The sequence below is a fragment of the Cervus canadensis genome, chromosome 31 (genome assembly GCF_019320065.1).
Source record: "Cervus canadensis isolate Bull #8, Minnesota chromosome 31, ASM1932006v1, whole genome shotgun sequence".
Lineage (NCBI taxonomy): Eukaryota > Metazoa > Chordata > Mammalia > Artiodactyla > Cervidae > Cervus > Cervus canadensis.
In genome coordinates this window covers 1,335,648-1,359,269 of record NC_057416.1, presented here as the reverse complement: position 1 = coordinate 1,359,269, position 23,622 = coordinate 1,335,648, and the positions used below count along the sequence as shown (strand labels likewise).

The 23,622-nt window shown below is 46.7% G+C and overlaps 1 protein-coding gene across 1 annotated transcript; it reads right to left on the bottom strand.

Moving 5' to 3' along the window:
• Positions 1 to 291: 291 nt before the first annotated feature.
• LOC122432272 (CUB and sushi domain-containing protein 1-like) lies at positions 292 to 11,491 on the bottom strand. Its single transcript, XM_043454076.1, has 6 exons — positions 11,262 to 11,491; positions 10,353 to 10,535; positions 4,236 to 4,412; positions 3,431 to 3,610; positions 1,004 to 1,177; positions 292 to 545 (listed from the first exon to the last, which is right to left on the bottom strand). The coding sequence occupies exons 2-6, from the start codon at positions 10,432 to 10,434 to the stop codon at positions 292 to 294; spliced, it is 867 nt and encodes a 288-aa protein (XP_043310011.1). The 5' UTR covers positions 10,435 to 10,535; positions 11,262 to 11,491.
• Between the last annotated feature and the right edge of the window lie 12,131 nt (positions 11,492 to 23,622).

The window sequence follows — 23,622 nt, the reverse complement described above, 5'->3', positions numbered from 1 at the left end:
GGGGTGGGCTGGGGGAGAGGATGTCAGGCACTGAAGTGGGGGCCCTTCTGGTGCCACGGCAACAATGAGATCTTCAGCAAACTGGTCTTTCCCCTGAAGATCGTGGTTGTCAGCTGACATGGGCAGAGGGGGGCTGCCAGAGTCAGTTGCCAGCTGACATGGGCAGAGGGCTGCCTAGGAGCTGTTTTTAAATGACTGTCACGTCAATTCCAAGCTCCGCGACAGGATTTAAAAGAGGCTGCCATCAGCATGGCTGGTCAGCACCTGCACAGAGCATCTCCCAGGAGAGCATCACCTGTGTGCCCACAAACGCTCCAGCTTTAGAATGAAATGCCCTCTCCCCACCCCCAGGGCTGTCTTGCCATCATTACCGATGCAGGTGGGCTGGACGCCACTCCAGGTGCCGTCTGCCTGGCAGACTCTCCGGGACGACCCCACCAGGAGGAAGGGGGACTTGCACTGGAAGAAGACTTCAGATCTGTAGGTGAAGTTCTTGCCACTGAGGCGCCCCTCAGCAGGGATGCCGGGGTCCCCACAGAACACAGCTAGAGAAGACAACCAGGAGGTCAGTGCACAGTCTGTGCCCCTGGGTGAGGTTAGTCTGTTCAACTTGTCTAACTACTTTCCATTAAGTCCTCCCATTAAGCCCTGGGAGGCCCAGTGGGTAAAGAATCAGCCTGATATGCAGGAGACGCACGTTCGATCCCTGGGTAGGGAAGATCCCCTGGAGAAGGAAATGGCAACCCACTCCGGTCTTCTTGCCTGGAGGAGCCCATGGACAGAGGATCCTAGAGGGCTATAGTCCAATGGGTCACAAAGCACATACACACATTAAATCCTTGGGAATCAACGATTAAGAAAAGGACAGAATCTGCCCTTGGGCAGCGTGTGTCACACGTGGAATCTTTAACCTGTTGCCCCCTGGGTACAAGTTCCGCAGGCTCTCCTGCTCAGACTGCAGCCCGAGGTTTGTGTGCCGTGGTTTGTGCTCCTGAGGACTTACGCAGGCACTGGGGGACCTCGCCTCTCCAGACCCCCCGGCCTTCGCAGGAGAGGATGGCGGGCTGGGAGAGCTGGAAGCCATGGGTGCAACTGTAGCTGATGCTGGTGCCCCAGCGGAAGTCCGTTCCTTCCACCTTCCCGTCCTGGACCGGAGGAGGCTGGCCGCACGTGACAGCTGTCAGAGAGCAAACAGGATTCAACATTCTGGAGTTTCCGCCACAACACAGCTCTCCAAGGCCTCACATTTTAATTTTATCTGCATTGCAAATGACACCTACAAGGGGCCGAATTTTTAATAGTCAAATTACTGAGGAAGACAGCAAATCAAAATAATAAAACTTTTCTCCAATATTTCCTCATTAATTTAGATCAAGTCTACAAAAGCAAAGTCAAAACATGTCACACCATGAAAGTGGAGTAAACAACAGTCTCAGTATGTATAAGACCAAGTAAGAAAGAATGCTATTTCACTGATATCTTTTTATGTGTGTCTGACTCATTGTGACCCCATGGACTGTAGCCCCCCAGGCTCCTCTGTCCATGGGGATTCTCCAGGCAAGAATATTGGAGTGGGTTGCCATGCCCTTACCAGAGGCAAATCCAGTCATAATGTGGTCCTATGACATGACTACAAACGCTTGAGTTTATATACACAGATGGTAAGAATTTCTGTATCTGTACTTTTTTCTCTATATAAAGATAGCATATAGTTTCCAAAAGACAGGCTGCTGACGCACTTGCTGCAGAATTGAGCACTAACACTTGCGTGGTTAGAGAAGACCCTGTAAGAAACCGCTTTGCCAGGGCTGTGTCTCATCCAGGGGCTTTGAGGGAGAACACTCTTCCCAGGAGTGAGCGCCCGCTGGTGCTGGCATCTGCCTGGCCCACTCCAGCCATTGTTCTGCGACGCCTGGTTTAAGAGCTCCCTGAAGACCCAAGAGCTCCGAGACTTCACACTGGAGGAGGTTTGCCGCTGACAGTGGGCATGGAAGGCAGCGGGAGAGGAGACTCAGCCATATTTCCTCCCCTGCACTTTCTCACGGGTGCTCACACCTTCTCACGTGAGAAAGACACAGACCCAACCACGCGTGCACGCCCGGAAGCTGGACATGGGCCCTCCTCTTGCCATCCACCTTCCCTCCATTTGTGCACTCATTCAACAGAGATTTCTGCAGAACCCCTAATGAAGACTGGGGGAACAGTCTAGACAGGTCGACGTCGGGTTCCAAGGCCCCCAGGTGGGAACGGTGATGAGTGACGTGACTCCAGGCAGTAGTGGGCAGGGTGGCCAGCAGGAGAAGAGACAGGTCTCATCCGTGAGGGCCGGGTTGGCTGTGGAAGGGTTGTTAATCCAACAGACACTAAACAGAGGGACAAGATCTACCCAAATGTATCTGAAGTCCAGAGAGCAGACATTGTAGGGATAAGCACGTGGACACGCTCACTGGACTAGAATGCTCCCAACAGGACTGTGTGAGCTGCATTTAACACCCTCTTAGCACCTGCACATGGCTGCACGGTGTTAATAACTGCAGCTGGGAAGAAGGACATGAGACAGGGCTCCTCACCCTCTGACGGGAGGAGACCAGGATGCACCAAAACCGCCCGGGCCGGAGGGCGTAAACAGGGCCCTCGGGGTGGGGTCTCCTCTGACCTCACAAGACTGTCCACACAGGACGCACCCTCCTCCTGAGGGTTCCTGCTACTCCAGCTCCCAGCTCCTCCCCCTTCCTCGTCTGACGACGATAAGGCGCCCCTTTCTCCTGTGTGGTCACTGCCGGCCTCCACGCCCTCTCCTGACCCGGCCCCTCCTGCCCAGCTGAGAAGGCCTGCAGCTCGATCCGGAGCTGGTGGAGACGCTCACCCTGCAGATCAGCCCTGGATCAGCGATCCAGCAGCTCCCCGAGACGCCTTCTGCCTGCTCACTCTCTCCCTGGAAAGTCCACCGGCCAAGTGGGGAACCTCCCTGTACCCCCTCCTCATGGTGGGGCTTCCTTAGTCTCAGCGCCCGAGGCCCACTGGCATCAGGACACTGGCGGTCTCTGCCACTGTTCTGCCCTATCTGATGATCGGCTCTGACCCGCCTCTCCAGCCCCGTGATGACGGCCACAGACTCAACACAGCCACGCACACCGAGAGAGAACTGGGTTCACAGCACCGACTCCAGAGTCGTCCCTGAAGCCCGATGTCGCCAAGACCTAACCTGCGACCCGAGAATTTACTGCAACTCTCTGTGAGTCAGTCTCCGGGCTGTAACACCAAGATTAAGGTAGTAAGAAAAGGAAGTGATTTAATATTTGTGAATGAGTTTACAGGAATGCTGAGCACATAGAAGGTCTACACGGATGCTTGCAAACTAATGTAAAATGTTAGCTCAATAAAGAGTCTCCATGTGTGAGTGACGCACAAGAGAAGCCCCAACACTCGCCTTTGCAGGTAGGTTTGCTGTGATTCCAGGTACTGTCCTTGGTGCAGCGGATGGTGGGGGACGTGGCGGGCTCCATGGTGTAGCCGGGGTTACACTGGTAGCTGACCGTCTTGTTGAAGGTGAAATTGGTCCCGAACTGGATGCGGTTCGCCAGGGTCCCTGGGTCTCCACAGCTGATGACTAACCAGCAGAGAACAGACACAGAGAGACACAGCATCATCACGGGATGACTGACTCCTGGTTTCTGTTTAAGGGACTCTCCTTAAGCTGCTCTTCAGAGTGACGACGCCGTGGCTGAGCACAGTGATGCCAGCCTCTCTCTGGGGGGCAGTTTCGCTGGCTGGCCGTCAGGAGGCTGCATGTTTGGAACCGCTTATTTCTACTCCACTGGTGGTCGGCTTTGTGGATGACAGCTGTCATCCGCGTTCTGTCCTTAACTAGATGTCATGAAGGGTCACCCCACAAAGTCAAGGACAGAGACACAGGCTGAGATCAGAGAACCAGGCTCCTGCACCATTTCCCTTCAGACTAACTGGTCTACAAAGAGAATGAACCTTGCCTTTTCTGAACTCAGTTTTATAATATCCAACCCAACCAGTCAGGCAAAGCATTTTTAACCATATAATTGAGAAAGTGAAGAAAAATCTAGAAGTGCTTAGAAAGTGGTCCTATTAGCAAACATACATGTGATATAATCCTTTTTCCCTAGGGGTTAAACAATACAGCCCTCTAAAATCAGCTCCTTTCTCCCAGTCCAGTGCGAGTCGCTGTGGGGACTGGGTCTGGCCAGGCCGGGGCCACTCACGCGTGCAGTCGGGGGCCGTGCCGGTCCAGGTCCCGTTGGCGGTGCAGTGGCGCGTGGTCAGCCCTGAGGTCCTGTAGCCGTCCCAGCACGCATAGACCACCGAACTGGAGAACAGCACGCCATCGCTGCTGACGATCCTGCCGTGGGCGGGCGTCCCCGGGTTCCCACAGGACACAGCTGCGGGGAGACAGAACAGCAGCGGGAGACCCGTCACCGCATGATAAACTCGAGAGGTCAACAGCCGTCTGTGTACTGGACCGCGCATTTATTTAAGAAATCATCAGAAGGACACTGTGGTCCTGCCCCACCCCCACATCCTCTGCCTGCCTTTTGTCTGTAGAAAAACTGTAGCCAAACAATGAATCAGAGAAGTGAGAAAATGAAAGCAGTCCAACAAGACAAAATAAAGAGTTTAGTCATAAGTCAGGGCCTTTAACAGTTCCTCCTCCAGGACTGTAGATAAAACTGTGAGCCGTGTCCTGTGAGCTCTTGTGCAGAAACGGAGACCCCTGCCAGGTGGAGACGTTAACTCCACCATGAGCGGACTGCAGCCGTGACACAGGCTGCCACAAGTCTCAGGACCAGCCTCGAGGAAATGGGGACAAACTGGTCCTGGAACTGAAGTCTGACTGCACTCAAAGAGCCAGATGACGCTGGTCAGACCACCGACTACCAACCTGAAGATGACCGTCAGAGCTGTCTGTGATGTTTCTGCATGAGGCTCCCTCCTCCTGTCTATAAAAGCTCTGTATTTGGGCTCAGTTGTGTCTGACTCTTTGCGAGCCCATGGACTGTAGCCTGCCAGGCTGTCTCTGTCCAAGGGACTTTCCAGGCAAAAATACTGTAGTGGATTGCTATTTCCTGCTCCAGGGGATCTTCTCCACCCAAGGATCAAAGCTGAGTCTCTCTTGTGTCCTGCATTGGCAGGCAGTTCTTTAACGCTAGTGCCACTTGGGAAGCCCACAAAAACTCTAGCCCCTGACCGGTTTTGGAATGGGCCGCACCTTAAATCTCTGCAAATGACCACAGTGTTGTCATCATGTACAGGCCTGAAGACTTCAGCGAGGATGGGCAGGGTTGCAGGTCTGCCCTCTGAGTATCTGTCAGGTACGTTCTTTCCTCAGCAAACAGGGAAACTCAGCAGCTTCTGGGTGTGTATCAATGTGATGATCTCAATCCTTTACGGGTTTTTTGCCTTTTTTCATTGAACCCATTTACCATAAAGATGGTTGCTTTTCCTGCTTAATCCTCCCACAATAATAATGAACAATAGACATACAAAGAATGTGAATTCTAATGCCAACAATGTATCATGAGTCCCTTTTCTGAGAATGATCAAAATATTTGAAATATTCTGGCCTATTTAGTTGTTCCACTTTCAAACTTAGCCTGTAAACAAATACACACTCTTCTTAAAAACATGGAAGAAAACAGATTGCAAAATAAAAGCCACTATAATAGAAATTTATGAATTCCCTATCATATTATGTTAAAAAATGCACATACTCTCAGATTAGACTAGATTTTTAAAAATTTTTTAATTCCAATTATTTATTTATTTTACTTTACAACATTGTATTGGTCTTGCCATACATTGACTTGAATCCGCCATGGGTGTACAAGTGTTCCCCATCCTGAACCCCCTCCCTACTCCCTCCCCATCCCATCCCTCTGGGTCATCCCAGTGCACCAGCCCCTAGCATCCTGTATCATGCATCGAACCTGGACTAGATCTTGTTTGACAAAAAGTATACTTGTTGGTGCTTTTACGCCTGTGCCTATGCTTCAGACATAGCATAGCTAGCTATAGTATAGCTATAGTAAAGAACACGCTTGTAATGCAGGAGACCTAGTTTAGATCCCTGGGTTGGGAGAATTCTCTGGAGAAGGAAATGGCAGTCCACTCCAGTATTCTTGCCTGGAGAATCCCATGGACAGAGGAACCTAGCAGGCCACACAGTTCCTGGGGTCGCAAAGAGTCAGACACAACTGAGCAATTAACACTTTCACTTTTCTACCTCAGCTATAACTAATCAGTTACAACCTTCTTCCCTGATGAGTCTGGGTTTGGATTTACAATCCCTTCTAACACAGATCGTTCAGTGGTTTCTTGGTTGACATCTGAGATGAGATCTATTTACCAGTCCTGAGGCAGACGATACCTAACATCCTCTAAAGCTCAGAGTCCTTTGACGGCTGTGACATAAATTAAAGTTTCACTCAGCAAAAACCCAAGCCCCTTCAAGAACATTCCTCCACCCCACAAACACTGACCCACTGCTTCCTCTGCACGGTTACTGCTCACAGGCGTGGGTGCAGACCTGACACGGCATTTGTCCGCATACACGGATCCCACCTGCGACAAGAGGCTCCTGTCACTGCCTATCATTCCCGCCACATCTGCTACTAAAACCTACGAGCAGTTTCCAAAAGTGACCTGTGAGAGACTCATGCCGAAATAAAGCAGGTGACTGTGGAACATACTCAATTTAATTTACAGACAGATGTATTGTCAGTAAAGGAATGTCCATCATAATGATGACACCCTGATGTTTATAAAGTCCCCTCTAATATTGTATTTGATATAGTCAAATTCATGGTTAACTTTTTTTTTTCCTGACAGGGATTCTTTCACTGATGATCATGCCTATAAAAGTGTAAATTAGAATCAGGGTCAGCATATCTGTTTTTATACCAAGGTCCTGAGGTTTCAAGGCATACAAAGACTGACACTTAAGCAAAACGACAGATTACATTTTAAGGATGATAGAAAACAAGATATTTTGAAAATTACAAGTTAAAATTTCTTTTTAAATACATCTTTTTAAAAGTACATTTAGTTCCTCCTTTTCATAAAAGATCATTGTCTTTTACTCAATTTTTAATATGGCAGAAAGTGAAGAAGAACTAAAGAGGCTCTTGATAAAAGTGAAAGAGGAGAGTGAAAAGTTGGCTTAAATCTCAACATTCAGAAAATTAAGGTCATGGCATCCGGTCCCATCACTTCATGGCAAATAAATGAGGAAACAGTGGAAACAGTGGCTGACTTTATTTTTCTGGGCTCCAAAATCACTGCAAATGGTGATTGCAGCCATGAAATTAAAAGATGCTTACTCCTTGGAAGGGAAGTTATGACCAACCTAGACAGCATATTGAAAAGCAGAGACATTACTTTGTCAACAAAGGTCCATCTAGTCAAGGCTATGGTTTTTCCAGTGGTCATGTATGGATGTGAGAGTTGTACTATAAAAAGAGCTGAGCGCAGAATTGATGCTTTTGAACTGTGGTGTTGGAGAAGACTCTTGAGAGTCTCTTGGACTGCAAGGAGATCCAACCAGTCCATCCTAAAGGAAATCAGTCCTGAATATTCATTGGAAGGACTGATGTTGAAGCTGAAACTCCAATACTTTGGCCACCTGATGCGAAGAGCTGACTCATTTGAAAAGACCCTGATGCTGGGAAAGATTGAGGGCAGGAGGAGAAGGGGATGACAGAGGATGAGATCGTTGGATGGCATCACCGACTCAATGGACATGGATTTGGGTGGACTCCGGGAGTTGGTGATGGACAGGGAGGCCTGGCATGCTGCAGTTCATGGGGTTGCAAAGAGTCAGACACGACTGAGCAACTGAACTGAATAAGATAGCATCATCAGTTCAGAAAGGTAGCATCATACTTATTCCAAATACACACTATTGTTTACTAGTATCAATATTGTTCACTTATCATACTATATTAGGATGATTGCTGTTAAACTGAGTTAGTAGTAGGTTTGAATCTCTGCTCATACAAGTTAAATCAATGTGAGTGATCAATTCGAGTTCTCAACATGTAGTGTCTTCACTATAAAATGGATAAAAAAGATAATTGCTCCCTGTTGTAAGATTACACATGTGCATGCATACTTTGTCTCGTCTGACTCTTTGTTACCTCATGGACTATAGCCCGCCAGGCTCCTCTGTCCATGGGGATTCTTCAGGCAAGAATACTGGAGTGGATTGCTGTTTCCTCCTCCAGGAGATCTTCCCAACCTAAGGATTCAAACCACGTCTCCTGCATTGGGTTCTTTACCACTGAGCCACCTGGAAAGCCATACTAAGTGCAAAAAATGCCACCATCTTGTATAGACATAGTCCTATTAGTATTTTTCTTTTCATTATCATCACTTTAATCACATGTCCATTACATGAATAAAGGTCAACTTTATCATAATCTCCTGGGAAGGAGGATTAGGAGTTACCCCAAAGATGTAGTTACGTTTACACAACTTGGTAAGATATATCCATTTGAAAAGCTAAATCAGTGAGCCTGTGATTCGAAGACTAGATCTTAACAAAAGAAAACATGATTTAAAGTGATGAAAATAGTTATCAGAAGTTTAAGGTTTTTGATGCTTACGAATTTTTCAAATATTTTTCTTTTGTAATTCATGATCCCATTTTTAAAATTTATTGAAGTATCCCATCAGGATCTAATATTTTTTTTAATAGATTCAGAGAAGGTAAATTCATTAGAAGGGGCATGACCTTGGTCAGGGGATTGAGTACATAGGTCATGGCTAACCTTTGTGGCAATGAAAAGTTGCTGATAACCCCACTTTCTACAGAATAATGTGTGCCCCAAAGATACGGACCTACGATAGCAAGTAAGAAAAAACAGAAAGTGATAGATTTTCTACAACTTTAAGAGTTGTAAGTGTGTGTGCAGGAGTGGGAAGGGGCTAGTCATATACTCCTAGACATCATTTGTGGTTTCCCTGAGTGTAGCTGAACTATCACTCACACAGCTTTCCATGATTTCTGTGCAGTGAGGTTGTGCTTAGTCGCTCAGTAGTGTCCGACTCTTTGTGACCCCATGGACTGCAGCCCGCCAGGCTCCTCTGTCCGTGGGGTTTCTCCAGGCAAGGATGCTAGAGTGGGTTGCCATACCCTCTTCCAGGTACACTGCGATTGGAAATAACCAATTTTGTGGAACATTGAATATTTGAGAAATATTTTCAGCATTGAAACATTTTAGTAACTTCTTTTTGTACACAGATTTTGAGGGAAAAGTTTAAGAGGATTTTATAGGAACCCTCTGAATTTCTGAATTTGTCGCTAAGTCATGTCCGACTCCTTGCGACTCCACGGACTGTAGCATGCCAGACTTCCTTGTCCTTCACCATGTCCTGAAGTTTGCGCAAACTCATGTGCGTTGAGTCAGTGATAACACCATTTTGATAAACTAAATGCTATTTAAAAAGCACTTTGCATAGTCTGGGATAAGTACATCATGAAGTGAAATCCAATTAAGCTCTCCTAATCAAATAAATGAATTCATTTATGTTTTGTTGGGAAAGAACTCATAGTGTGGTACCCCAGCAACAAAGTGAGATTTTTGCAGAAAACTTGACTTACTCTCAACTGCTTTAGTTTTTTCACTGTTTAAATTTGCAAGAGGGACTTCCCTTGTGGTCCAATGGCTAAGACTCTGTGATCCCAAAGCAAGGGACCTTTGATCCCTGGACAGGGAAGTAGATCCCACATGATGGAACTAAGACCCCATACAGTCAAATAAGTTAGTTAATTTTTTTAAAAGGGCAAGAAATTAAGACCAGGGCACTGACAGACTGGACGTAACATGTGAATGAAACGTCTTCCAGCAGCAGGGAGCCCCCATCAGGACCTGCCCTGCTCATAGCCCCTTCACCTGCATTCTCAGCCCCACCAGCCATAACATACTGAAAGCCACACAGAGACGGTCACCAGGCGAGGACAGACAGACACCGCCCTAGACCAGGACACACTGCAGAGCCCCTCGGAGATGTCACCAGGAGCAGACAGACAGACCTCGGAGACGTCACCAGGAGCAGACAGACAGACAGACAGACACTGCCCTCAGACCGGGGACTGTCAGAGGGCAAGGCCGGTGTTCTGCCTTCTTTTGATCAGTCTGAGTGCCTCCATTTGCCCAATCTGCTTCCTGAGGATTCTCTAATGCGCTTGGGGGCGGGGATAGCTTAGTTAACTGTAGAAACAGTGTACAGCTGAAGGACTTTGCGGAACGTCGCTGGTCATTTCAGAGAGAGATACCCGGTTTCCACCTGCAGCGCCGACTCTCAGGCTGGGACCCACTCACCCTCGCACACGGGCTGCAGTCCTGACCAGGACCCGTTGAGCAGACACGTCCGCTCGGCCGAGCCCCGCAGCTGGTAGCCCATTTCACAGGAGAAGCGGAGGAGGCTCTTGGCCTTAAACTCCTCTCCAAGCTGGGACCCATGGGCTGGGGTCCCAGGATCACTGCAAAATCCAGGGTTATTTCCTGTGGAACACAAACACATGGCAATAGATGATGCTGTTTAAAACAGAGCTGTTACGTTTAAAGAAAATAAAACTTTATGTAAATGTGTATCAAACATGACAGTCATAGAACATTCTGGAAATCCTATGAGAAAGATTTTCTTTATTACAGCACAAAAGTAGAAGACTCTAAGAAGTTGTTTCCGTGTAACTAAAATCAAAATAGTTTATTAAAATATGGTAGTGACAATAATTGATATTCTTTGGAAGAAACAAAACACTGGGGCCATGAGTGCAGCAATTGCTCACTGGAAATGCTGGTGAAGATGCCCACAAGGAGATGGGGGAAGGTGTGTTGGGAATAAAAAAATCAAGTAAGAGGTGTGATCCACTGAGTTTTATTATGAAACATTCCTGGAAGAATTAAGATGATTTCTTTTCCAAACAGGACCGATGTGATTGTTGATGGTGGGGGTAGGAAAGATGTGGAAGAACTGAGAGGAAGCAGAAGAAAAGTAAGGCAAGAGCAAGCTGAGTCAAGGCGAGCAGGCTTCCTGGTCAGGGGTGGGGAGGCTCCCAGGGCTCCAGCAGGAGAAACTGCTGGGACAGGCATTTAAAGATAAGAAGCCCAAGATGCCGGTGGTGTATCCAGGGGCGTGGGTGGCTGGAGTGGGTTAGTAACCAGTTTAGAGACAGGAGCCCCCAGTCCGTGTTTCGCATGACGGACGACCTGCCCGCGCCAGCTCACCTGTGCAGTGGGGCAGGGCTCCGCTCCAGTGACTGTCCTCCTGGCAGGTTCTGCTGCTGTTGCCCACGAGACTGCGGCTCCCTAGGCACGAGTAGTGGACCACGGCCCCATACGTGAACAGGTCTCCTGTGAGTATGGCGTTGGCAGGGACGCCGGGGTGTCCACACGATATCACTTGAAAAAAAAGAAAATAATCAGTAAGTACATTGTTCCTGTGAAGCTGCTCTGTGTTGGTCACTGTATTTCAGAGACTCATACAATCACCACCTATTAACAGAAACACATCCCTGGTACCCTGCGGATGAGAAGCGTCAACTTCCAGATGAGCTGCCCTCACACATTACTGAAGACCAGGAAGGGTCCGTCAGTGAAACTTTGTTTTTATTTGTTTGTTTTTTTATTAAGGTAGCTGTGCTGAAGGTAGAAATTGACATTGAGATTTTCAAAAAGAAAGTCATCTACCTAAATTTTTCCATCTTCCTTAACTGTATCCTAAGTAAGTAAGGTACATACAAAATGATACAGACTAACACAGATCCCCAAAGCTACCACCATTATTTCTTCAGTTAGTATGCTTTGCATGGGGACAAAACCCAAGTCAAATGTGCTCCCTCTTCCAGATCACCTGTCTAGAGAGACCATTCTAACAACTTTTCCTTGAATAGGTGGCAATCTAAAATGTCTTTTTTTTAGTATTTTAAAATTGGATCTAGGTGCTTTATAATATTATGTTAAGTTTCTGCTGTTGCAAAAAAGTGAATCATCTATACATATACATATATCCGCTATTAAAATGTTTAAGTTAAAAAGTAATGATAAATTACTGATTTATTTTTTTCCTCAAGTGTTCCACTTCTTTATACCAAATGAGGCCCATCATCTGATCATTATTCCTCAAAAAAGAAAATTCTAGGATCCAGATTACCACAGGATGGTAAAGACTTCTATCTCTCTTTTTGTAAAGTCCAAAATTTTTATGGTTAACCATTAAAAAAAAATTATACCACGTTCAAACAACTAACTGGACTGAGGGTGCCAGAAATGATCCAAAGGGAGCTGATTTAACATCCAAGAGAGGTTGCATTTGGTCACCGGCAACCGCAGAGCGACACCAACCAGAGAGGCAGGCTTCAGAAAGGCCCCAGCGCCCCCGAGTCACACTCGCCCTCCCGACACTCTCTCCTCCTGACCTCCACTCACTGGAGACAAGAGTTTACCAGAGTCCTAAAAAGAAGCTAACTAGCGCTGAATCAGTGACGTGGTTGGTGAACGATCAGTTCCAGGTAAATAAAAAAAGCAGTGAACAGGACAAATGGAGATGGAAGCTAGCTTAGCCACTGCAGCGCCTGTGAAAACAAAACGCTCCTCTGAGAGCGCTGTTCCCAAGTTGCTCCTCTGAGAGCGCTGTTCCCCAGTTGCGGTAGCTCCGGCGGTTCAGGACAGCAGAGGTGGGAACTTGCCAGCTGGGAAAACAAGATCAGTGAAAAGCAGGTTCCTGGAGGCCTGGGGCACAGGGGCATCATCACAACCAGTAATGGAAGCCTCGGGGACGCCAGGGAAGAGGCTTAGCAAATCTTTGGGGAGAAAATAAAACTAATTTCTCTGAAAAATTCCCATGTGTGAAGGCACAGAAAATCAGAACACATAACATATGCTGAGAACTGTAACATTTATAGATTTATTTTTTATTGGTCATATAAGCCTGTACATTTGTTTTTGAAAGGCATCACTCTCTTTCTCCACAGGCATTAACTGTATTGTTACATTTAGAATTTGACACAGGTTTCCAGGCATATTCAAAGGGCTTTGAGGGGCCTTGACTTGCAGGAAAAGTCTCCGGCACCAGTCCACTCTGCAAATGTACGAGAAACGCTATAATCACGAGGGATAAAATGGGCTATCACATTTTTTCAGTATTTCAATTCATAATGTAATTGTCATTTCCCATTTTCTCTATGCACACAAAATGAATACTAAAAAGATAAGATATTAAGAATGGTTTTGTTTCTGATTGATTTTTAAAGGACCAAGGAAAGTGACTCCCTTTCCTTCATTTTCAGACTGTTTTAAAAAGACACAAGACGATTCTCTTTGAACTCAAGGACAATATGCTATTTCAAGGGAAAGAAAGTAATAATGTAGCTAGTGGGTGAAAAAGAAAACGCCCCTGCTCATCTGCATACTGTTAATAATGTTTTCTGGGAAGCCAGAGCCTTGACCTGTAATTCTGCCTGGAGCAGCACCCCGCTCTTCCTCTTGCTTAAACCTAAGGGTCAGGAGGAGGTGCCAGCCAGGATGTGTCGTCTTTATCAGGCTCACACTGGACTGTCCCGGAAGAGCTGATGAGACAAATGAGGCCCCCAGAGTGCTCCACGCTTCCGGCCACAGATACTGGGTTGGTAGATGGAGATTCCACATTATAGCCGTTTGCAGTATCTCTGAACCTGGGACCCCAGGGAGGCAGCGTGTTGCGAGAGGCACAGTCTGGAGGCTGCTGGCACCTGGGTGAACCGATGGATCTGCCCACCTGCCGGGCTGAAGCAGGAAACGAGCGCTGACGAGTGGACACAGGGATAGCAGGATCCAGGCGGAGCTGACCGGGTTCCTTGCCCTCTTAAAGATATCATAAAAACTAATACGATTTGTGATGGGGTCAGGTGAAAAATCAGTACCTTTTTGAATACTTAACAAAACACATGTTGTGTTGGCGGTGTTCAGGGCTCTGCGGCATGAGAGCCCAGACGACCCCACTCACCCAGACGCTTGGGCAGAGAGCCATCCCACAGGCCGTTCGCCGTGCAGGTGAGGGCAGAAGATCCCAGCAGGTAGGAGCCCCTCTTGCACTGATATACAACAGTCACTCCATACTCAAAACCCTGGGGGAGGCTCTGGTGCTCGTGACTGACAGATGTTTTCCACCAAGCCTGGGTCGGAGCAGTTCACCACTGCGGAGGGGAACATATCACATGTAGTTTATACGCAGCTCTACAGTTACAACCCTGGAGGGCAGGATGGCAACCCACTCCAGGGTGCTCAGCCGGGGAATCCCAGGGGGACAGAGGAGCCCGGTGGGCTGCAGTCCAGGGGGCCACAAAGAGTCTGACACGACTGAGCGACTAAACAACAACATTTATAAATGAAACAGACTGCAGAGAAGGTGAACTCCTCCTCCTGGTTTTGGGAAGTTTGTAAGATGTTTGTAAGTTTGTAGGGTAAGGGAGTTAGAGAAGGCGAGGTTCAGAAGAAGGAGACCTGCACTTTACAGGAACAGATCACCTTTAATGAGGCGAGAAGGGGCAGCAGTCAGATTGTGAGCTGCTGCCCTAACCCAAGAACAGAGTAAGTATATGTAGGCATATATGTGGAGATCTACTGTCTTAAGGGGGCCTGTTCTTCTCCAAGGTTCTTCAGAGTAGTTATCTCTTAAAGGGCTGGGGCAAGGAGTTCTGGAGATCAGCCAGAGGCTGGACCGGCAGGGAACTGGGCGTAATCAACTTTAATGTCCATTTCTCCCCCCCTTCGGGTGAGAGAGTTTTTTGTTTTGCATAGAATGGTGGGGAGGACCGGAGGGCAGTTTTAACTCCAGGCTATTTTGAGCCCTGTAACTTTCCTTCATTGACAACCTCACAGTCAAGGCTTTAGTGTGAAATCCTGCAGCCTTGACCAGCTCCACTTTCTGCTCTAGGCCACTAGACTTCAAACAAAATCAAGCAACATATTGGCTTCTACAGCAATTTTAACAACATAAGGCTGATAGCTTTTAACGGCTTCCTAATAATAAGCTTCTTCAATGTAAAGTCTAAAATTAGTTTTCCTGGTTACATTTTTATGTTATGAAAATGTTAAAATACAAATGACTGAAGTTAAAATCTTTGATACTTTTGAACTGTGGTGTTGGAGAAGACTCCTGAGAGTCCCTTGGACAACAAGATCAAACCAGTCCATCCTAAAGGAAATCAACCCTGAATATTCGTTGGAAGGGCTGATGCTGAAGCTGAAGCTCCAATCCATTGGCCATTTGACGTGAAGAACTGACTCATTGGAAAAGACCCAGATGCTGGAAAAGACTGAAGGCAGGAGGAAGAGGAGGCGACAGAGGGTGAGCTGGTTGGATAGTATCACCGACTCAATGGGCGGGAGTTTGAGCAAGCTCCGGGAGATAGTGAAGGACAGGGAAGCCTGGCTTGCTGCAGTCCACGGGGTCGCAGAGTTGGGCACAACTGAGCAACAAGAACAAAAAAAGTCTTTGTATGTGTGTGATGCTTTAGGACAGCCTGAGACACAGTAATTAATTCTTTCCCCTACCCCCACCAACATGCACTCATGCCTCAATATGTTTCTGCAGTGATTTCTGTTCTATGTCTAGAGTAAACAAAAATGACTTTCACAGGCAGAAACAGCTGTTCTATCTTTTCCTCTTTATTCTGTTGGCTCCACTAGGGGGTTCAGCTATCTACCTCCCACGGGGAAAAAAATAAGGCAGAGAGATTTTAACTTATTTGTTCAGGACAGAGTACTCTGTAATATCCCATGTCATTGCTGCAAATAGCCGTGTTTTACCACACGGAGAGCAGGCTGCCAGCCAAGACAGCTCACAGCCACGCAAACCACTCTCCTGCCCCTATTCTTTCTCCTTTGTGTGCAATTCCTGTCTGGGATCCAGTGGCCCCAGATGCCATGTGACAGAGGTGAGCTGTTAACACAGTGGACAAAGGAGTCAAATTACCTGAGATGACCAACCAAGTTAGTGGCGCAAAGACAAGTCAGGCAGGTCAGACCCGCAGGAACTGCTACAAGTTTTTGGTTGGAGACACAGTGTCTAGCAGAGGGTAACACATCAGAGTGAAACCGGTGACAGACTCACTGTGGGGGTCTTCCCACATCCCAGCATCACACCCCTCAACACGCTAAGCACAGAGACCTGGCCTTGATGTTCAGGTGTTAAAACCCGACACAGAACAAAAGTCCTCAGCTGGAGAGAATGGGAAACATTGTATCATATACACAGCCCAGTGGAGTCCCAGAGGCTGTGGATGTTGGGAGTTAAGACATTCATGTAATGACCAGCAACACGTCTGAGGTCACAGAGGTGATTTCACCAGAGCTAGGTGAGGGTCAGAGCTCCAGACTACGAGGCCTCCTGAACCTCCTGCAGTGGACGCGGGGCTTTGTGAGAAACGGAGGAGGGAGGAGGGGGGAAGAGGGAGGGGAGGAAAGAACCATTTCCTTATCTTCCTAAATTTCTTGTTTTACAACTTCTGTTTACATTTCTTTTTCTGTGTTGACTCCTGTTTCTTATTTCTTAATTTCTTTTATGGCTCATTAAGAATCAGATCACAAACAGGACAAATATTAGAAAATGATGCTCCATAATGGAAACTATAGCCAAATTCTTTGGCAGCGGGAAAAATGGGTAAGGGTTAGTTCACAATTTTTTTTTTTAAATTTTCCAATAGAATGGATTATGCAAAGTTGAGAGGACAATCGAAGGGGAGGTGACTCTGCAGTGTTCAGTGTACTGCACAGACTCAATGTTTTCAGATTGTTTACCAACTGCATGAATCAAAATTTAAGATTACTGGTCACAGGGGGGAAAATAATTTATTATGACTATTTTTCAAATACATGAAAGTGACCATTCATCTTTTATCAAAAACTGTTAAGAATAAAGAAATTGACTTTAAGTGTAATGAGACATTCAGATTTGATGAAGAAACACTCTAATTAATTATAATTTATTCTAATTAAATTTCAGAGGCAGGTGGGGTGGAGAGACTGAGAACCTACTATGTGTCAGGCACTTTGCTAAGCATGTCACAATGCACTGGTTTAAGAACTGATGCTTTTGAATCGTAGTGCTGGAGAAGACTCTTTTTTATTTTATTTTTGGAGAAGACTCTTGAGAGTCCCTTGGACAGCAAAGAGATTGAATCAGTCAATCCTAAAGGAAATCAACTCTGAATATTCACTGGAAGGACTGATGCTGAAGTTGAAGCTCCAGTACTTAGGTCACCTGATGTGAAGAACTGACTCATTGGAAAAGACCCTGGTGCTGGGAAAAATTGAAGGCGGGTGGAGGAGATGACGGGATGAGTGGCTGGTTGGTATCACAGACTCAATGGACATGCGTATGAGCACGCTCCAGGAGATGGTGAAGGACAGAAGAGCCTGGCATGCTGCAGACCATGGGGTCAAAAATAGTCGGACATGACTTAGTAATCGAACAACTACATACTTGATGCCATTTTATTCCTTGTTTTCCATTTTTTTGTAGTTCTCTGTTCACTTCTTGTTTCTCCTGTCGAGGTTAGGTTTTTCTTCGGTACTATGCGTGGTTTCCTTTCGTTTTGGTTTTTGTGTATCTTGTATCTATTGTAGGTTTTGGTTTATGATTACCATGGGGATCATACGTTGACTTATAATTCTATATACTTGCTTTAAACTGACAGTCATTTAAGGTCAAACACTTTCTAAAAGATCTGCTTTTTTTAAACTCCCCTTGTACACTGTCTATATATTTGATGCTATATTTTACATCTTGATGTTCATCTCCTTACTGTTAGTGGCTGTAACTGCTTTTACAATTATGTTGCTGTTCAGTTGCTAATTCATGTCCAACTCTTTGCAACCCTATAAACTGCAGCATGCCAGGAGGCCATGTCCTTCACTATCTCCCTGAGTCAGCTCAGACTCATGTCCATTGAGTCAGTGATGCCATCCAACCGTCTCATCCTCTGTTGCTCCCTTCTCCTCCTGCCTTCAATCTTTCTCAGCATCAGGGTCTTTTCCAATGAATTGGCTCTTTGCATCAGGTGGCCAAAGTACTGGAGCTTCAGCTTCAGCATCAGTCCTTCCAGTGAACATTTAGGGTTGAGTTCCTTTAGGATGGACTGATTTGATCTCCCTGCAGTCCAAGGGGCTCTCAAGAGTCTTCCCTAGCACCACAGTTTGAAAGGAGCAATTCTTCGGCACTCAGCTTTCTTTATAGTCTAGTTCTCACATCCATATGTAACTGCTGGAAAAACTGTATTGCTTTGACTATACAGACCTTTGTCGGCAAAGTGATGTCTCTGTTTTTTAATATGTCTAGGTTTGTCACAGCTTTTCTTCCAAGGAACAACTGTCTTTAATTTTGTGGCTACAGTCACCATCTGCAGTGATTTTGGAGCCCAAGAAAATGAAATCTGTCTCTGCTTCTACTTTTTCCCCATCTATTTGCAATTAAGTGATGGGAGCAGATGCCATGATCTCAGTTTTGCTAAATGTTGAATTTTAAGCTAGCTTTTTCACTCTCTTCTTTCACCTTCAAGAGGCTCTTTAGTTCCTTTTCACTTTCGGCCATTAGTGTGGTATCATCTGCATATCTGAGGTTGTTTCTCCCAGCAATCTTGACTCCAGTTTGTGGTTCATCCAACCCCACTATTTCACATGATATCGTTTGCATATAAGTTAAATAAGCAGGGTGACAATATACAGCCTTGATTTTGAATCAGTTCATTGATATACATACTGGTTTAAGTGACCTTAAATCCTTTGCATATTTGCCTTTCCTGTTGGGCTTTCCCTTTCCTATATTCTTACTACTTCTTCATTTGGAAAAAAATCCTTCAGCCCTTATCTGGACTAGAATCATATTGCTGAATTCCTTTGTTTTTTGATGCCTGAGACATTCTTTCCCCCTTCTGTCCTATGTGATGCTCCTCCTGGGGCAGTGCCCTCGCTTACAGGTGTTCCCTTTAGAATTTTGCATGCTTCATGCCACTCCTTTCAGGCTGCGGATTTTCTGCAAAGGAATCAGCTGAAGCCTTATGGGGATTCCCTTGTATTTGACTGCTCTCCTGTTGCTGCTTTGAATCCTCTGTAACTTTTGCCATTTTAATTGTTCTGTGTCTCAGTGTGGGTCTGTCTTTATGCATCTTGTTCAGGAACTTCTGTGCTTCCTGTACTTGGCTTAAGGTTTAGGAAGTTTTCAACCATAATTTCTTACACATTATTGACCAGAGATGCATTAATATGTGTTTTGTTACCCAAACGTTATTCACTAGACCTTTCAGTATTCACTTACATAAAAATCACTGGCCACAGGTGTTAGTTTCTGCAAAAATCCCTAGTCAATAGCGTGTTAAAGTACGCTTGATCCCCCTTTCTTTTCCTTGTGGGTAATCTCTACAATGTAAATGCTGACACAGTTTAATCCCATGTGAAAGTGAAAGTCGCTCAGTCATGTCCGACTCTTTGTGACCCCATGGACTGTCCATGGAATTCTCCAGGTCAGAACACTGGAGTGGGTAGCCTTTCCCTTCTCCAGGGGATCTTCCCAACCGAGGGATCAAACCCAGGTCTCCCGCAACGCAGGCGGATTCTTTACCAGCTGAGCCACAAGGAAAGCCCGTTTAATCCCACAGATCCTGTGTATTGCTCTGATTTTTTTTTTTCATTTGTCTTTCTGTCTGCTGTTCTGGGTGATTTCTATTCTTTCAGTTCACTTATGTGTTCTTCTATGTCATTTAGTCTGCGATTCATTGCTTCTAGAGTGCTTTTTAATCTCAGATTTAATTACTTGTTTTTGATTAGATTGTCTTTACAGCTTCTAGCTCCTTCTTAAAATAATCTGTGCTTAGATTAGTTCTTAATTCAGCTGGCGTTTTTATTACCAACATTTTAAATTCATTGTCTGGTAGACTTCCTTGGGTTCGTTATTTCTTCAGGTTTTTCTCTTTCAATTGAGAGTCATTCCTCTGCCTTTTCATTGTACTTAAATGTCTGTATCTATGGATTTAGGTGGAAGTTACCTGTTGCGACTTTCAAGGGGTGTCCTCACATGGGAGCGTCCCTGGGCAGGCTGTATCGAGGGTGTGCTGGCCACCGACATCGAGGTGCTGGAGCGAGCCTCTACAGGGCGTGGCAGGACTTCTCTGCTCCGAGGCCCCCACCCCATCAGGGCCTGGGGCAGTGTCTGCTCCCAGGAGTGGGCACCCTGAGGGCAGCCCGGAGCTGGCTCTGTTCCTTCAGGGCGTGTCTCCTTCCTGCCCTGGGGCTGCTGCGGGAGCTCATGGGGCTCAGGTGTGTACACAGCTCTGTGCTGGCTTCTGTGCCCCTGCTCAGAGGCGACAGCGTCATGTCTCTGTCATGTCTCTCCGTGGTGGCCGTCCGGATCCAGTGCAAGGCGGGGGCGTGTCACGGGTGGGGGAGAGGGTCCGCTCAGCTGGGAGCGGGGGGCCGTGGGGCTTATGGGGCTCCCCTGCTGTCAGGGGGCTGGGCGGCCCCTGCAGCTCTGAGTGCCAACAACGGCCGCCACCCATCCGCCCTCACGCCAGGCCCCTGGGCCACCTGTGTCCCCAGATCGAGCCTTTCCCCGGGACCTGGCTTCCAAACTGTGGCGGGGAGTGTGGTGCTGGGGCGTTGCTCAGCTCAGGCTGGGGAGCCTGGCAAGGTGGCCGCCAGGTGAGCTGCCTCTCCACCTTGTCCAGTGGGGCCAGCACCTGTGTGCTCCTTCTGGAAGCAGCTAGACGCCTTCAGCCTTCCAGGGACGCCTGCCTCCTCCAGGTAGGGTCCCAGGCCTCGGATGCCCGGTCTGTGGTGTGACTGGCTCACTCATCCACCACGCAATCTCCCTTCTTAGCCCTTCCTGGGGGTCCTGCACCAGGGCTTTTCCTCCCATCCCACCTGATTACGTGTCTACCCGACAGCCTCGGTTGTACCGCAGTTCTGGCAGTTTTCAATTAGTTTTACATGAGAACAGCCGGGAGAAATATCAATAATCTCAGATATGCAGATGACACCACCCACCACCCCTATGGCAGAAAGTGAAGACGAACTAAAGGGCCTCTTGATGAAAGTGAAAGAGGAGAGTGAAAAAGTTGGCTTAAAGCTCAACGTTCAGAAAACTAAGATCATGGCATCTGGTCCCATCACTTCATGGCAAATAGATGGGGAGACAGTGGAAACAGTGTCAGACTTTATTTTTCTGGGCTCCAAAATCATTGCAGATGGTGATTGCAGCCATGAAATTAAAAGACGCTTACTCCTTGGAAAGAAAGTTATGATCAATCTAGATAGCATATTAGAAAGCAGAGACAGTACTTTGCCAAAAAAGGCCCATCTAGTCAAGGCTGTGGTTTTTCCAGTGGTCATGTATGGATGTGAGAGTTGGACTGTGAAGAAAGCTGAGCGCCAAAGAATTGGTGCTTTTGAACTGTGGTGTTGGAGAAGACTCTTGAGAGTCCCTTGGACTGCAAGGAGATCCAACCAGTCCAGCCTAAAGGAGATCAGTCTTGGGTGTTCATTGGAAGGACTGATGCTGAAGCTGAAACTCCAATACTTTGGCGACCTCATGCGAAGAGCTGACTCACTGGAAAAGACCCTGATGCTAGGAGGGATTAGTGGCAGGAAGAGAAGGGGAAGACAGAGGATGAGATGATAGGATGGCATCACCGATTCGATGGACATGTGTTTGAGTAAACTCAGCCTGGCGTGCTGCAATTCATGGGGTCACAAAGAGTTGGACACGAGTGAGCAACTGAACTGAACTGAACTGAAAGAGGAAATGATAAATTTTTATAGGAAATCAATCAAAAGATACAGTACCAGAATTTTTCAAAGCTGCCTCTTCCTCTGCTCCTGCCTCAAGTCCTCACTGTCCTGAACTGTCTGATTCCTCGTCTCTCCATCACCTTGCCTCCTGTTTCTACCCCCCCAGTAAAAGAGGACGTACAGTCAGAAGTAATTACATCCCCTTTAAGGTGGAACCTACCACAGGAAAAGGTGAGCTGCCGTCTGTGCTTACAGATACACCCTGGACTCGAGCAAAACTTAGGGCTTTGGCGAGGGGGCTTCCCAGTCCTAGTCAGGACCTACTGGGATTTGCAAAGGAATTTCAGGTAAACATCCAAACCTGTGAGCCTGGGTTTGCAGATCTGTACCCGTTAATGCAGCTATTCCTGAAAGCAAAGCGAGGGAAAGATGCGACAAAGCAGAGTGGAAACACCTCTCAACCAATTTCGATTCCCACGGTTCACAGGTTCACAGCGAATGCAATTACCTCATAAATTACTTATCTCCAAGTCTTTCCCCCAAGCTGTAGTCTGGACAAAGATTCAGCAGTGCAAACAAAGACAAGATGAATCTTGGATTATGAGGTTTGAGAGCTTTCAAACACTATTCTGGCACAATACCTGAATGTTCTCTAACAGTCAAAATGAGCCTTTGCTTAACTCCACTGTTTTAGAAGGTATTAATGAGGAGCTGGCTGCTCTAAATAAAAAATACAACTTAGGTTGGTCAGCATTACATAAAATGCCCTTATCATGCTGGCTGACCAACTTTTCAAAACTACTGAGAGAGAGAAACACATCTATAAAAATCGTGAACCTTCGATTGTACCAGTTAATTAATCAAAGTCAGGCTGCAGTTAATAAACCCCCATTCAGTCCTCGACTGACAAAGGAACCTCGCACTTGCTTTTACTGTGGGTTTAAGAAGAAAAAGTCATTGGAGAAGGAACTGTAGGAAGATGAAGAAAGATTTTAAAACAGACTAGATCTCAGAGCAGAATCCAAAGTTAGACAAGAATGAGGCTGCTCCAAGGGAACACTGGGAGTCTTTCCTCTTTAACACACGGGGAGAAATAGAAAAGAAAACACGGGAAAACAGTTAAAACCCTAACAGGAGGGGGCAGCTTTTCAGGTTTAAACCTGACCAAAATCTGAGGCTTCTGCCCGTGGAGCGGTGCTTAATGCAAGTGGTGGGGTTTTAATGTACCTGTTAAGGCTCTTTAGAATTTTCCTTCAGTTCAGTTCAGTCGCTCAGTCGTGTCCGACTCTTTGAGATCCCAAGAATCGCAGCACGCCAGGCCTCCCTGTCCATCACCAACTCCCAGAGTTTACTCAAACTCATGTCCACATTGAGTCGGTGATGCCATCCAGCCATCTCATCCTCTGTTGCCCCTTTCTCCTCCTGCCCCCAATCCCTCCCAGCATCAGGGTCTTTTCCAATGAGCCATTTTTCCTTAGGAGAACTTAAAGGAAAAAGCTCACCTTTTCTAGTACAAAGCGCCCCGTTCACCCGATAGAAAAAGATTAGAAATTTACGAAGGCCAGGCTCCTCTTCCTCCTAAGGGGAAATGTTCTTAGACCTGAAAGATGAGACTCTATGTGACCCACGATCAGGTGACACAGGGGAAGATCGCCGGGCTGAGCACCTTGAGAGTTACAGGCACGTGATCCTCCTGACAAGGAAAATGCATTCCCACTGCAAAGAGCAGAGTCGAGAACAAGGCCCTGCCCGATCCTCATCAGTACCCGTGGAGGGAGGAAGCCACAGAGGAGCAAAACCTTTTGCTCCAATTGCACCACCCCTGTAA